At 43.2% G+C, this 15578-nt stretch overlaps 2 protein-coding genes across 10 annotated transcripts in view; both read right to left on the bottom strand.

Moving 5' to 3' along the window:
• Positions 1-397: 397 nt before the first annotated feature.
• On the bottom strand, positions 398-12413 carry cab39l (calcium binding protein 39-like). Its single transcript, XM_035150469.2, has 9 exons — positions 12092-12413; positions 6008-6134; positions 5280-5444; positions 4986-5104; positions 4733-4901; positions 4405-4464; positions 3408-3473; positions 3128-3271; positions 398-2906 (listed from the first exon to the last, which is right to left on the bottom strand). The coding sequence occupies exons 2-9, from the start codon at positions 6107-6109 to the stop codon at positions 2727-2729; spliced, it is 1005 nt and encodes a 334-aa protein (XP_035006360.1). The 5' UTR covers positions 6110-6134; positions 12092-12413; the 3' UTR covers positions 398-2726.
• Positions 12414-12965: 552 nt separating this feature from the next.
• The window catches only part of LOC118103381 (guanine nucleotide exchange factor DBS), a 40972-nt gene continuing 38359 nt past the window's right edge, over positions 12966-15578 (bottom strand). For all 9 annotated transcript variants that reach the window (XM_047339182.1, XM_047339178.1, XM_047339177.1 and 6 more), the window contains one exon: positions 12966-15521. In XM_047339182.1, the coding sequence (XP_047195138.1) occupies positions 15442-15521 (80 nt within the window). In that variant the 3' untranslated portion in view covers positions 12966-15441. The remainder of the gene's footprint in view (positions 15522-15578) is intronic.

Consider the following 15578-nt stretch of genomic DNA (forward strand, 5'->3'; position numbering starts at 1 on the left):
AGTGCAGTCAGCCAATCAGAGGAGGGGCTCAAGAGGCAGGTCTGCAGCTCCAGAGACAAGCAGCAGAGGACATGGAAATACACATTGCAGCAGTTTTTTCGAATTTAAACCACTGATATATCATCTTAGGAAACCAATACCTCAAATTAAACCCCAGAAAGGTGTAAAATATGTGGCCTTTAACTTAAACAGCTTTTCACAAATGTATGTATCTGGCATTGAGGAGTGTTAATTGACTTCTGATCAATTCTTTGCACAGGGATCTGCTCCATTTAGCTTTTTCTTCCTTTGATACATTTCTACAAGTTAAATTCATGTCAGACAATCTAAAATAAGACAGTTTAGAGTTTCTCTCTGGTAAAAACACAGTTAAAAGAGCACACACACACACACACAGTCAATCTGCATTCCCATCCTTTTATTTGCTGCGAATGTGGTACAGTAGCATCAGTGTGGAAAAGAAAGTGTCTGCTTTCAGAGGACAGATGACGTGACGATTTGCTTGACCGTGCTTTTTTTATTGTTTGAGCCGTAAAACTGAAAAAAAAAAACTAAGAGAGAGTTCAAGCCTGATGTACAGCTGGTTGCTCTACGCGTTATATTCTAATGTCATATAAATACTGTCACAACTTTTAAACATCCAAAAATAGCTGGTATTGTTTATTTTTCACCCAAAAGAAAGAACAAGGATTTTTTTTTTTTATGCCACATGGGAAAAACAGGAAAATGGCACTTTACAAGTTCATGTTTGTTAGTCACCCTACAACCCTACTGCCTTTATTTCAGTTTGAAATTTACTAATAAACGTCCCAATTAAAAGACGTATTTATTTATTCTTCATGATAATTCACATCAAATATTGATTAGGAAATAAATTCGAAATTTTACTTTACTTTTATAGAAAATTAAAAACGGCACAGTAGCGTTTTAATCCTTGCTGATTTAGCTTCTTTTTCTTTTCTCCTTTAACAATATGTGGATTTTTCACAGTTACAGATCGACTCCGCGGCAAAATATTCGCAGCTTGAAACTTCACACGTGGTGGCAAAACTTAAAAAGTCACTCCGCTCACTATGGCAACCGATCAGCTGTGAATAAACATGGTTCTTGGACAGCGTAACTCAAACGTAGTGAGTTAAGAGGTTCACTGCTTAATCAAAAACAAATATGTTCCACCCAGAGCATATTTTCATCAACGTGATTAAGCTCCCCCTGGAAAGATACAGGAAAAAAATAAAAATAAGACATAAATAGAAGAGAAAACACACCAAACCAAAAAGGCACCTCTGAATCTTCTCGCCTGTTTCAACTCAAACACCAACATCTGATCCGAGAGCACAGAGAAAACTAGAATCTTTCCAGCTCCTCTCCTCCACACAGCAAAGTGCCTCCTCCATGTTCATGCCCACAATGACACTTGTGCAAGCCATTAACTGTACATGACAAGAAACTGAACTATATATTTATAAAAAAATGCCATCAAGCAGTGTGATCAGCTCAAGATTAAGAAAAACACAAAACAAACAGTTCATCAGAATCATCATATTATTTTTTCTTTATCATACAGAAAGTGCTACCAGCCACCAGCGAAGAGAACCAGTGATCAAAATGATTGAAGCTTGCTGTACCGAAAGCAGCCCAGCATCACCACCCCCTTGAAAAGGCCCCTCGTTTCAGAAGAGTCTTCTAATGCGCCTTATGATGAGTGTTTTTTCATTTGCGAGCTTCGGCCGACGGCGACTGAAAGCAACCGCCTGCGAACGCCTCGATTCTCAGTCGTGTAAAGTCGATTAGATCGGCACAGGCGAATGCTTCTGAAGCCGGGGGAGAATGATGTTTGACTGAAAAGACAAGTTTAACAGCAAAGTTAATGTTAAACTCAGATTGAGTCTCGTAAACTGCAAATTGTGACCATTTAGAGTAAAATTTCACTCCAAGGCTTGGTGACCTCGGGAAGCACGTTTCTCCACTAAAAACTGCTTTGTAGTGCAGCGTCATCACGGATTAGCTGAAACCTAAACTTTTGGAAGACTTTTTTTAATTCCAGGGTTGTATTCATGACGATGCTTTATAGTCTCTGAAAGAAAAAAATGTTTAGGCAATTGTTGGATTTGGCAGGGCAATAACAAAGAGGTGTTCAGCTAGCAGAAGGTAACAGGGCATTAATGTCACTCTCTAGCTCACAAAGCTTTTAGGGGTTAATGAGAATGTGTTTCACTCTGGGGAATCCTGACCAGAAACGTTGACCCAGCTAAAAAGAAAATAACAAAAGTAGAAATGCTTCATTATCCTTCTGATTTGCAACTACTTCATTTGAACAGTTGAGAGAGGAACTCGGGTGCAGCGACAGGTGATTAAAAGAAAAGAAATAAACGGTCACGCCTGCTTGTTCGGCAGCCGCTCGACCGTTCTGTCCAAAGCCTTGTATTTTTAAATCGCTGGTTCTCCCAACAAACGCGAATCAGCTGCCTCCGACACCACAAGCTGTGGCACTACATGCTACAGATGACAAAAAAAAAAAGATTTAAAATAAAAAATAAAAATCAGTGATTGAGAACTACTCTTGCACACGTTTTTTATGAACCAACAAAGAGAAAAAAGACAAATAACGTCTTGAAGATTTTTTTCTTTTTAAATAGAATAATCATTAATGTTAATGTGTTTTTTTTCTTAGTCTTCCTATTGATAAAAAGTCGGGGGGGGTGAGGGGAAGGGGGGGTGCTTCTCTAGGAGGCCGCCTTCTTCAGATCCCTGATCTGTTTGATTATGTACGTCTTCTCGTTGTTGAACAGCTCGTCGTCGGCGCGGTCCTTCTGGAAGTTGCTCAGGAAGTCGATGAGCTTGGTCTGGTTCTTGAGCAGGATGTCGATGATGGGCTGTGTCTTGTTGGGATTGGCTACGAAAACCTGAGGGAAAAAACAAACATGTTTCAAGGAATCCTGTCGTAAAGCTCTCGCCTAAATGTATTTTACGAATACGTGTATTTCGGTGTATCCAGGCCTGGACGCAGGGAGGAAAACTTGATTTGCCAGCATGACATTTAAGACACAATTTCTCTTTCATCAATTACTGTCATGTCAGTCCAGCAGAATGTTGTTACTGTCGAATAGAAATGTGAGGTTTTTACCTTGAACACGTGGAAGGCCTCAAACTGGATGTTGGAACTCTTGTCTCTGAGCAGATTCATCATCAGCTTGAGATTCTCCGGTTTACTGATGTAGCGCGTCATCACCGTGAAGTTTTTCCTGTCCAACAACAGCTCGCCCAGAAGCTGCAGGAGAGATTATTTAGAAACATGTGACCAGAAAAAATGGGATTGTTTCTTGGGTAAAAGTGTCAATTTGGTTTGGATGGTGGTGCCAGGAGTTAAACTGAGGGGAAAAACAGGCAGATATAGGAGTCCAAACCTTTAGTGACTGCCTCTTGGTGACGTAGTTCTCAGAGAGCAGCAGCTTCTCATAATTTGTAAACACCTGCAATCACATAAAAAACACACCTTTTTAAACATGAACACCATGAAATCAGACACCTTTCAGCCTCTAGTTTAGAATTTCATGTCTCGCGTCATACAAAAATGCTGTTTTTAAACTTGAATGCGGACGTTCAGAAAAAAAACACATTAAGAATAACAATGAGGAAATTCAGAGAAGTCTCCCTCTTCTTCCACTTCCTCAAAATACTCACAAAACAGACACCAGGCTTTTGTACTTTTTTTTCAAATGTGAAAATACATGGGATTAAACAAAAACATTCATTTTTAGTCAGGGGGAACTTTACCACTAATATTATTAGCTTGTTTTTATCGCTGAAGCTCTAACTAACTTGTGCAGCTCGACATTTACACGGGCAGAACAACAAAATCTAATCAGTCACTGGCTTGACTTTACCGAGCCCGGGGCACCGTCTCCTGACAGGCAGTGACATCTGTCAACACACGATGTCCAGGTAGAAAAGGGCACTTTTGTGCAGGGTTACTTCAGGCCGAGTCCCCCAAGGGGGCCCCTACCTATGAAAGGGACCCCTCTGCCTGGGGGAGGCTGACAACATAGAGCCGAGCTTTGTATCTGGAGACGTGTGGACACTGACAGGGGCCTTGCAGGGATTCACTTTTCCTGGAAGTTTGAGCGTATTCGTCAGAACTTGAGTTCTTGAGTCCAAGACCACGATGCGTTCAATGAGACAAACCTTTAATGGATAGATGACTGGGCCATTGAGCACTGGAGGGACTGATGCCTGATCTGATCACATACAGTTTGTGTCCTGGTCAAGTGCTCATTTAAAGCCGTGTTCGTGTTTATGTGTCCTCTGTGGCTGGTGTTGCGTGACCAAAGAGGGATGTGTGTGTGAGCGTGTTGCATGGATGTGGTTACAGATGTTGGGAAGGCGCGCGTGTGTGTGACTCACGGTATCGTAGTTCTGTTCGAGGAACTCGGCCACAAGCACTTTGTGTCTTGTCAAGAGATCCTGCAAATAAAGCAGGAAAAACATGTCAACATAAGAAACTTATCACTGTTCTACTGTGATTTGTTCATCTATTAGAGTTTGAAAACGCTGTAATAGTGAAACACTGTATTGAAGGTTATCTGAGATATTATTCTAGCTTTGTGTCCACCCTAAACTTTCAATGGGAATAAAAAACATTTAGATGTTGAATGCCGTCACGAAAATATTGGAAGTTCAGGAAAATGTACTGACATCTGAAAGCAGCTAAAAACCGAAACCCCAGTGTTACCTTGAAGGTGGCGAAGGCGTCGGAGGCGATGTCGAAGGGGGACATCTCCACGTAGGTGAAGAAACTGTGGAAATCCTCAGAGTGGAGGATGATCTTGGCGAGCGGCTCGTGGCGGATGCACTCCCGCAGCATGATCCCACAGTTCAGCGCTACCTGGGCTGTATCGTACCTTTGAGCAGACAGAGAGTGTTACCTCTTTGGGAAGCCATTAGATGACGTGAAGTGTGTGTAGGGTACGTTCTGTAAGTCTCACCCTTTCAGCAGTGTAAAGAGGACCTCTTGATGGGAGCAGAGGTATTCGACTGTGGGGCTCCTCGTCCCGATCTGCCTCCTCAGGATGTTGTTGAAGATCTGACATACGTCCTTCTTCCTCTGGAAACAGACGCATAAACCTCTCGAGTCAAATTGCAAATGGAGAGCGTTCATTTATATTTTCCCTGTTATGTTTCTATGGCAGTTTAATCATGAGGAGGAGCACTCGTGATGTGTCGCAGGCGGAGGCTTGTTGTGTTTAAGGAGCCGCGCACAAAGACCCTTCTCTCCTCACCTCAAAGTCTATGACCTGCAGGTTCTCCACCAGCGATATCAGCAGGCCACTGTTGTACAGCTCCTGGGCGAGCTGGGCCACGGTCTCAGTGTGAGGCTCCTTGTCGTTGCTCCCGCACAGGATCTCCTTCATGGACACCAAGCACTTGTTCACCTCCTCCGATGCCTGCAGAGTGGGTTAAATAGAGTTAATATGGTTCTTTCATAGAAACGTATGCGGAGAAACGCAAATGCAAATATGGACCAAAAACAAACATTACAGATTGAGAGTCATTTTTTTAAGGAGGAAGGAAAAAGCTGCTACTGACTTGAGCACGAGTTTGGCTAATTTGATCTATCTGTGTGTCTGTGTCTGTGTGTCTGTGTGTGCATCTGTCTGAGAGAGAGAGAGTAAATCGTCTTGACAGTGAAGTGTCAGGAGATGACAGGGCCAGGCTGTTCTCTGCTCTCATTTCACAGAGGGCTGTCACCCCTGGACCCCTGGATACCCAGGCATTTGTACACAATACACACTCTGACACACACTCACTCTCACTCTCACACACTCTCTCTCTCTCTCTCTCTCTCTCTACGTATGCACGCACACAATTTTGGGTGTTTTCTTTCTAATTTAGAAAAAGCTGCAAATCCTTTTTATTGATCCATCTTGTTTACACCCAGGGCATGTGTCGTCAAGCAGTTACGGCTGTATGTCAATGTAGCTACACACACAAGCTTGTCCTTCTCTACCTTGTCTGTCTTTCCTTTCTGTTTGATCAGGATGGCCAGGTTTTCCCTCAGGGTCCTGACGATGTCCGCCGGACTCTTGTGGGATTTACCGAACAGCGGCATGACGCAATCAAACTCGCCTTAGGACCTGGGAAACACACACGAGCAAACACAGGGGAATACGAAAGAGCAGTTAATGACAAGCTGGATGCAATAAATAATGATAAGGATTAGTTTGATGCGAGAAGGATGAGAGAGGATTACACCAGAGAAACTGCTTCCTAAGAAATAATACTGAAGCCTATATAGAAGTCAATATTATAGAAGTCTAATAATCAGCCAAATTAATTTTGTAAAGCACTTAAAAAACTTCAGGATGCCTCGAAACAATCAAGATGTCTCCTGAATAAACATCTTACAGTTGAAAATAAACAATGCAGAACAGAAAATAGACAAAAATGAGTTAATAAAATCTCAAAAATATCAGCCCATCCCAGACAACCCTCCCCACCCTTGAACGAGACTCGCAGTAATTGACTTATCGTGAAGAATTCCTGGAATGGATGGATTTAAAAACCTCTGCTCTCGTATGACGACTCAACAAAAGGCAGCACAGAGAGAGAAAGAGAGAAAAGAAGTAGGAATATGACGCTTGTTTGCGTTTCAGGATTCCTCTTGCACCTTGGAGACACATTCCAAAGTCATCTCTCGTCTACGTGAGCGACAGCTGCCGCCCCTCGGCCACCGGGCCTCAGTTAATCAAAGTCATGGTCAATGCATTAGATTGTTACATAACTAATGTAACTGAAATCTACTTAGGAATGAATTGTTCTCTCGACAGCTTTTTAATTTCTGCAAATTAAATATTATCAAATAGTCATATGGGCTCCATTAGTTGTGTTAATTGAGTTTTTGGTTTATTACATGATAAAGCTGGCTACTTGGTTGTATTTTGCCCGGGTGACGTACGAATGCCACGGACCGTTTGGGCAACAGAAGTCAGGAAGGCGCCAGAAGACGTCGGTTAATACAGGACTCTGTTGCAATCACATTATGGTTAAACTGGCACATAACATCCGGACATGCCGAGCGCCAAACAGGACTGTCAGCATTGCAGCGTTAGTGTTGTGTTGTACACTCGTGCAGGACATGATGATAGAGGAAAAGCACTTCTGCTGTGCACAATCAGGAGGTCAGGTTTGCAGGAAAACTAGAATATATGAAGTAAAAGAAAACTTAACGCGTGCACGCCGTGTACATGCACATGGACGTGACCGAGTGTGAGCGTTCGAAGCGTTCTGGCCTTCACAATCCAGGCACAGAACTTGTGACTGCTAATCCTCATCTGGGAATGTAAAAAAAGAAAAGAAAAAGGGGCATTATACCTCCCTCCCCTCCCTTCCCTTTAACCCTACCTCCATCCACCTCTGCTCCCATCCCTCCCTCCATCCACTCTGTGCTATTGGTTGAAGCAGGGGAGGATCCAGTGTGAGTCCCCCTTGTTTTTCTGAGTGTGATACTAAATCACTGGACACACCAACTGAAGGAGTGAATTCCCATCTGTTCTTAAAGCTGTTGCTCGTTTTCTGAAAAGTTTCTGACCTTGACCGTGTGTGTAATTCGCTCTAAAACAACGCCCTCGGTTTGCCCGGCAGAGTCGTGGCACCTAAGAGCAGGCAGACACTCTGATTTCCCCCGATGAGACTGAAACAAATTGGTCAACTCTGAGCTGTACGACAAATTTATCTCATCACGAATATCATTAACTTTAGATTTCATGACGTTGTCGTGGAGGAGCCATCATAACAAGACACCTTGACATAAGGAAATAATGAAGAAAACAAGTGTGTCAGTGTTTTCCCCAGAAGGAGGAAGAAATGGCAGTTTCCTCGAGCCTCAGGAAATACATGGAAAATTTCTGAAAACAAAAGCAGGTGTTATTTTTATGGCAGAAAAACATTTTTAACTAGGGCTGCAAGCAGCACTGTGTGGGCGAACAGGGACCGGGCGAAAGGGCTACTACGTGTTGCGTGCATTTTGTGCATCGCGGGAAGGATAAACACGTCACTTCCTGCGTCCATCACGCAGCGCTGGACCACGCCCACTAATCACACATTACGGTCCACCCCATCAAATGTAGACAAAACAGTGAAGATTTAATGTAAATCGAGGCTAATCTCCTTTTGGCAGTAGGTGGTGCTGTCACTATCACTACAGACTACTAGATCTTGATGTTCAGATGTTCAGGTCAAAAACACTCTTCAGATCATATAAATCTTTCACCTTTGCAACAATTAAGACATCAAAGGAACCTATGACCACTGACACTGACTGACTGGAATACTTTATGAATCCTTTGAAGTGTTATTTTATATAAAGCCTGGGTGGAGTTAAAAAGTAAGTCACAAACAAGTGTTATTCTTTCAGAGTAATTACCTGAACAACTAAACTCAACAGTGCAGTAAATCAAGGAAAACATCTTCTGCAGTTCTTGTCTGCTCTCTCTTCATTCTCCTTTGCCCTCAGTTCTGCAAGGTACAGCGGAGAATGAAGAGAGAGCAGACAAGAACTGCAGAAGATGAAAGAAATGTTTCGTCATGTACGATGACTATCAGGAGCCCCAGTGAGGAAGTGGCGACAATGACAAATGACAGACCATTGTTGACACCACTTGTTGTGCTGTGATAGATGGTGACCCACAGAACATTTGACTTTAGGGAATCGCCATATTTCATTCCCACTTGTTCCATAATGTGACTTAAATCTTCAGATCTTTATTCTGTCTTTAAGTACTTGGAGAAAAATGTTGAGGTGTGAGACTAAAAATCCTGTAATTCAACAACAAGGCTCCTTCTGTTTCCCTTCATTATGACGTTGCAACCACGAAACCTTATCCCAGTCAATATTTGTCTAAGGATAAAACTGCAATGAGGAAGTCAAACCCTGCACTTGCACAACCTTTCCTGCTTTTTGTATCCCATCACATGTGCACAATGCAGTTTCAGGTTATAACAAGCTACAGTTGTAATATTTCCACATCGACCGCGCCGCTGCAGCTGTTACTAAACGTTTCAGATTATTATTAACAAATACTTTAAGGGACTAAACGTATCTGTAATTGGTTATTTCTCTCCCAGTCAGCTCATCTAAACACTAACCACCAATCAGAGCGTCACTCCGGATGCTGACCGGGTTAAGGCTCCTATAGGCTGTGGTTTTTACATAAGGTTTATTTTGGGTGTGGGGGAATTCAATTGTTCACGACAAAGATCGACGCCTACGATCACAGTGACCTGAAGCAATAACAATCTAAAACCCCAAATAAACAGAAGCAAATCTTTGTTTGCATGAAAAGCAATTGAAAGGCCGACCATCTAAAAACCCCACGACTCACATCACATCCTCAAAAGGTTATCATCCGCTTCACTATCAGCACTTTCCCAGCAGATTGTCTGCAGAGCGTGGATGTCACAAAGTCTGAGGACATATTTTCAGCCGTGAGCCCGCTCCTCCTGGATTATCTGTGACCTTTCACTGAGACATATGGGCTTAATGTAAAAGCAGACACGTAAAAAGAGAATAGCCTTCACTTCCATCTGGAGCAGGCCTGTGCTGAACAGGCGCTCAGCATCGTCTGATTAATTCAAGCCGCCCTTAAGGTCCCTCGACCAATCGTGAGTCAGTCTCAGCTGTCAATCATGACGTTTCATTAAATTTCTATAGCATCAAAGAACAAATTAAAAACAAACTTGAATCAACGGTTCCCGATGGGCTCGATCAGGTATCCTCACTGTGGTTTGGTCCCTCTGCTAACATGGAGGAGGCAGGGTTTATGACCTCTACTGCAGCTTCGCTTTTGGGCATCCATTTTTACATGCACTCTATGGATAAAACATTCTCCCAGTTGTATTAAATCTTTATTAACACTGTCTGCCCACTTGATTTTGATGCTGTTCTAACTGTAATACATTTATGAATGAGCATTAGAGTTATATGTGACTTCATAATAACAATAACAGCCATTGTATATGTGCAAACTGCACAGTGGTGATCCATGACTGCAGCCAAAGAGTCAAACATAGCAAGATAGTGATGTGTCACACCTACATGCCACTCAGCCTGCCAGTAGTAGTGACTACAATTTCGGCATCTCATAGCTCGTGTTTACAGCAGGTGTCACCTTCGCCCACAGCTCCACTTGTCATGCACTTGACTCTGCATTAAAAATGAATGCACCTACGCAATCTCTGCAAACTGTGACTAAGACATATCCTGCATCAGGTAAAATGTCAAAAGAAGACAAAGATGGCGGCCTCTGATTTGAGAGCACTTCTTCTCGGCCAGCTGGAATGCAGAGGTTCATTGTGCATGGTAACACATAGAACTGGAATGGAAGTATTTAAGGAGGAGCCAGGAGGATATTTACCCCTCAAACACTTCCTCTGTCTCTCTGTGTAAATGATTAGAGCACAACACAACATACCAGGGTTTAGACTTTCAAATCTCAGTAACCAAACTCAAAACAATCAAAGCTTTTCAAGTGCTGATCTCAGATCGGTCGCCATGTTTACGCTGCAGCGTCACCACCCAGACAGAGAAACATTGAGTTTTTGAGCTGATGATTCAGCATCACAGCTCATCCCAAAACTACACTGAGGCCCTTTCAAGGCAGACGTTCCCACTGCAAGGAAACCTGAAGGGAACACTCCCTCAAAAAAGGAGATTAATAGTGTTGTGAAAAGTCCCTTCTCTTTTTTTAACTTTGTGATTGCCAGTTATGGCTCTGTGACTTAGGCTGCTGTACTTCCAGAAGCTTTATGCTCTCTGCTAAACCTGACAACAGGTACACTTCCTTCCAATATCCCCTCCTTCTGTATAGCATTATATCAGAAACAAATTCCAACCACAGATTTTGACTTAACCTAATGATTTGTAGAACAAGTACAGAGGACTAGATTTCTTGAAATGATATAATGATAAACACGAATATGGCGAAATGACACCCAGACGTCTACAAGGTAAATGTGTAAATCATTCCTACCTGTCACATATTCTATTAGTGTTTTACTACTGCACGCCTCAGTAGTATGGTAAATGGTCAGTATTCATATATATATATAATTATATATTGTCTACACGTCAAGGCATCGGAATGTACACAGAGTAACACAGGATGTAAGGTGCTGTGGCATTCAGAATAAAAGCAGAGCAGACTTAGGATATCTTAAACGCACTAGAAGCCTAAAAAACTGCAATTACCAACTAATAGATGAAATAATATGTTTAAAGACAATTCTAGAATTTGTATCTAGGAAAACCTCTGATACAGCATGGAAATTTAAGTTTCCAATCAAGTTGTTAAGTTGTAAACCAACACATTTACAAGCAGTCATTAACAAAACATGCGTTTACAACCTATGCACTTGATATATGTGGCTTTGCACAACGTTTATTTTCAATATTGATGAATTCTGTCTATAATTTATTTGAATAAATTAATTATTTGATGTGTTAAATGTAAGAAGATTGTGAAAGATGGCTGCTACATCTTCAAAATGATTTCAACATTTAAATAGACGTCTGTCACAAGCTAAAACTTAATTATTTGATTAATTGTTGATTTGTCTGGGAGTCAACTAATTAGTTTTCATGCAAAGACTTTTTAAAGCTGTGTTATTTGCACATTTATGACCGGAAGTGGTGTTGTTTTCATCATGGGAGTCTGGCGGTGGTCGTCACAGAGAAAAGGGGGGAGAACAAAAACAAAAACACAACACACACACACTGTGTTTGTGTGCAACTGAGGAGTTAAAGAGCCAAAATGAAGGCTGGTGTGTGGAGGAACGGTGGCTGGGAGCTCCGGCTGGCGGTGAACAGCGACATAAGGCCGCACAAACAGCCCCAGACAGCGGGGTTTAACCCGGCTACACCCCTCTCTCGCCTCCAGGCTCAGCTGCCTTGTTGTCGGGCGGATTCCCGAAGCTAACCGCGGCTGTCTGCGTCGTTTCGGGGGAGACAAACACGGAGGTGTCGTGTAGCAGCGCAAACACAAACCCAGGGGGGAGTTACTGGAGGCTGTCAGGGGGCAGAGGGAGCGGTACTCACGGGGGGAGGCTGCTCGCTCGGGGGCGTCCGTCAACCGTCTTCCACCCGCTTCCAGTCCGCAGCGCAGCCGAGGCTCCCGGGGCAAATATGAAGGCTTCGGCGGTCTCGCCAGGGGCCGTTGGCCGAGCAGGGAGGGGGTAAACCCGGCGTGAGTCAAGTGAAGCTGCCGGGGAACCTGCGGAGGAGCCGGTTGTTGTCGCGGAGGAAATAGTCCCAGTTCTGCCTTTAATTACGGGCGATATTCGTCTTATTGACTCGAACGCTGTCACACGCTCGCTCCGCAGCGCACGTCGCGTCACTTCCGGCTGCGGCGCGGCACACCCATGCCAGCTTGACGCATCAGTATCTTTCCAGAGTCTCGTTCCCGTCCGCTCACCGTCAACCTTTGTCACCGCCTTTCCCCTCAGCGTTTACTCTATAAAATACCATTAAAATGAGCGCAAATTTCATTAATTTAAACATGTGTAAAATCCTTGTTCTCACAAACACATAATTCACCGCTTTTTACCAGTGAGGGGGAAACATTAAAGGTAAAGGAGAGGTTGAAGGTAGCATAGTAAACTTATTGGAACGAGACCCAGCCTGAATTAATGACGTATTAAAGTGGGAAAAGATCATTGGAGGTTAGATATCACGTGGATTCAACTACACTTCCGGATCACAACACATAAATAACATTACCAATGTAAACATGTGTTTAAAAGCCAATAAATAAACTATTAAAACTGAATTTCTGTGATATTTTTTGAACACTTTAGTCTTTATTTATGTTTTACTTCTTTTTATACCTTTTGCTAGTATTATTATGAGATTTTACTGGTGCAATTTAATGTAATAAAAATAAATAAATAAAAGTAAAAAAATATAAATTATAGAGGAAACCATGTCAGACTTTATTAAAGCTGCTTTTCATTTTACATACAATTCAGACTTACATATTTACAAAATATACACAGATATGTCTCATTATAATATCTTTATATCGACACCATACTCAGTAGATATACAATAGGAAATAAGGACAGTGGTCGCTGCAATGTGCTGCATAAAAAGAAACAAAAAAATAGAACAACCCTTCGGATCTCCCCACCCCGCGCGAGAAGTAGGAATAATTCAATAAGATCTATTGCGTGATCACGATCAAACACTGACAAGTTTAGTGCCCAGCGTCAGCTTTCACCAGAGGGCAGAAAATAAACTCTCATCATGTACAACAGGGCCTGGTAAAAAATACTCTGACGTGAGGGGTTTGGAATTGAGGCGGATGAGGAGCATGCCACAAAAAGAGTCGACAATGACACGGAGAGACGCACGAGAAGAAACATGACCCTCTTCACGATATGCATGCTCTGGAGAGAAAAACGATGTGAGGTATAGAGAGGACGACATCTGTACAAGTGTAACACAGAACCGACACATATAACGCCACAGGTTAGTTTGCAGGTTTGTAGCACACGGTTCAAGATCCAAGAGCTTTTCTGGAGAGGATCTTTTTCCTTTCACAAGGGGACGACATGCATTTTCTCAAACAAAAGAAACAATATCAAGAGCTCTAATCATGGCCAACAAAACCACAGTGGTGTTGAACTTTGCTTTGTTGAGCACAGCAGCTTAGTTCTGGGTGTGGCTGGTTTTAGTGCGACATCTTGGTGTGTTTTTGTCAGACGTTCAACAGTGAGTGTGGAAAGAAGGATGTGATTGTTTTACAGTGCACCTTGTGGATACAGTAGAAATCTGAGAGTATAAAACATGTTTGTGTGTTGACGGGTGTGTCACAGCAGCTGTTTGGCAGAGGTGTGCCATCAACCTGTTATCATCTTCACTACCAGGCCAAACTAATCAATCAGGCCTCGACCTTCTCACCCCCTCCCCTGCTATATAACTCACAATCAGTATTTGTTTTTGTCTTTTTTAACTCCACCAAGATGGTGACTAAGCTACATTGTGGTGTCGAGTAAACACTTATTGCTCTCGGGGGGTTGGTGGCGCAAACGTGTCGAGCAGGTCTGGGCCCCGGTCGGCCCTGCTCGCTCGCTTGTGGAGAAGTGGCGGCTGTCACATGCCTCGGCGGGGCTGAGAGCATGAGGGCGAGGACAAAGCCTGCTTTTGTTGCTGCTGCAGCGCAGCGAGAAGATAGGTGAGCCGGGCGGCCATGACACAAACAGAACTGGATATGTGCAGCAGATTCACGTGCATGTTTACTGGGTTTTCTTTAGCGGCCTTAACTCCACTGATCAGCTCGTGGCCAGAATAAAGGTTTCAATAAAGTTTTGCAAACTAAATATGGACCCAGTTATCACTGAAAATCTGAAACACCTTCCTCCTGAACGGGTTTTACAGCCTTTCTCGGGGGGGTTGTGACACTTGCTGGATTTGCATCACACAACACACACATATGCAAGAATGCACACATACAAAGACATGTAGTCGACACACGCAGGTATGCAGTCACACCTGCTTGCCCACATGACGTCTTCCTGAGAGGTAAATCCAGAGTAGTTCAGAGCTGGGTTAGATAATCCTTCTTTCTCACAAAAATAAAGAGGGAAGGGAAAGACATGTGACCACCAGGTGGCGCTGTTGGTGACATTCACGTGGTGACACATCAGACTGTGTTGCATCGAAGTCAAAACAAGGGTTGAGGGAAGCTCTTGTTAACGTGGGATGAATGCAGCCTTCTGAAAAACTGCTTCTACACCAGACACCTCAGGGATGTAACAGCCCGTGTGCTGCCCACATACATATAAAAAGACTTACAGCTACATGTCCACAACGTTCCACCTGCTCAGTGACGCTCCAAGATGCACCGAAAGCACTTTTCTCTCCTTCATGTTGCAGCCAGCTGCCATTTTTCACAGTGTCTGACACTAAAGCCGTCGTATCGTGTGAAATTCCGCTCAGAAACTACCTGTCGACGCTAATGCACAGGTTCGTAAGCTGCTGACGCCTCGTGTTTAGTGCAGGTATTTGAATTTGTCTTTAATGCTACATAATCTTATTTTAAATAAATTTAAAAAAGGCCAGACAGAAGGTGATTGAGCTCTTGTATCTTTTACATGACTATTTTTAAATGTCAAAGAAATAAAAAGAGTAATACTGCCGACTGGAAATGAGCTATTTTAGAGTAAGGTGGCTGTGAATCCTCAGAAGAACTGGGTGTAGTCAACGTTCAGCGGAAAACACTGCTAACATTCGCAGATACGATGATTGTTCTTGAGATTTTGGTCGGATCCGACAAACTGCAAGGTGTGTGTGAGCATTGAGAGTCTGTCAGAGGCAGCTTCAGGTTTCTTGAAATTCCACCTGGCGATGATTTCAGGTGGAGTTTGGGGGGAAAAAGTGCAGTCGGTTCAGGGTTTGATGTCGGAGAAGCTGGTGTAGGTCTCGCTGCAGCTGGAAGAAGTGCTGATGTTGCCGGAGACGCTGCCGTCTGTTGGACAAACGCACAAACAGCACAGGCAGGTAGTGTTAATGGGCAGGAGAGATG

This window comes from Hippoglossus stenolepis, chromosome 24 (assembly GCF_022539355.2).
Source record: "Hippoglossus stenolepis isolate QCI-W04-F060 chromosome 24, HSTE1.2, whole genome shotgun sequence".
Classification (NCBI taxonomy): domain Eukaryota; kingdom Metazoa; phylum Chordata; class Actinopteri; order Pleuronectiformes; family Pleuronectidae; genus Hippoglossus; species Hippoglossus stenolepis.

Excerpts from the sequence above, each read along its gene's own strand:
- cab39l (XM_035150469.2), bottom strand. The coding sequence starts at position 6,109 with ATGCCGCTGTTCGGTAAATCCCACAAGAGTCCGGCGGACATCGTCAGG. Across the intron at positions 5,105-5,279 it reads TGCAGGTCATAGACTTTGAG|AGGAAGAAGGACGTATGTCA; the intron begins GTGAGGAGAGAA and ends GTCTGTTTCCAG. Across the intron at positions 4,465-4,732 it reads ACGCCTTCGCCACCTTCAAG|GATCTCTTGACAAGACACAA; the intron begins GTAACACTGGGG and ends CTTTATTTGCAG.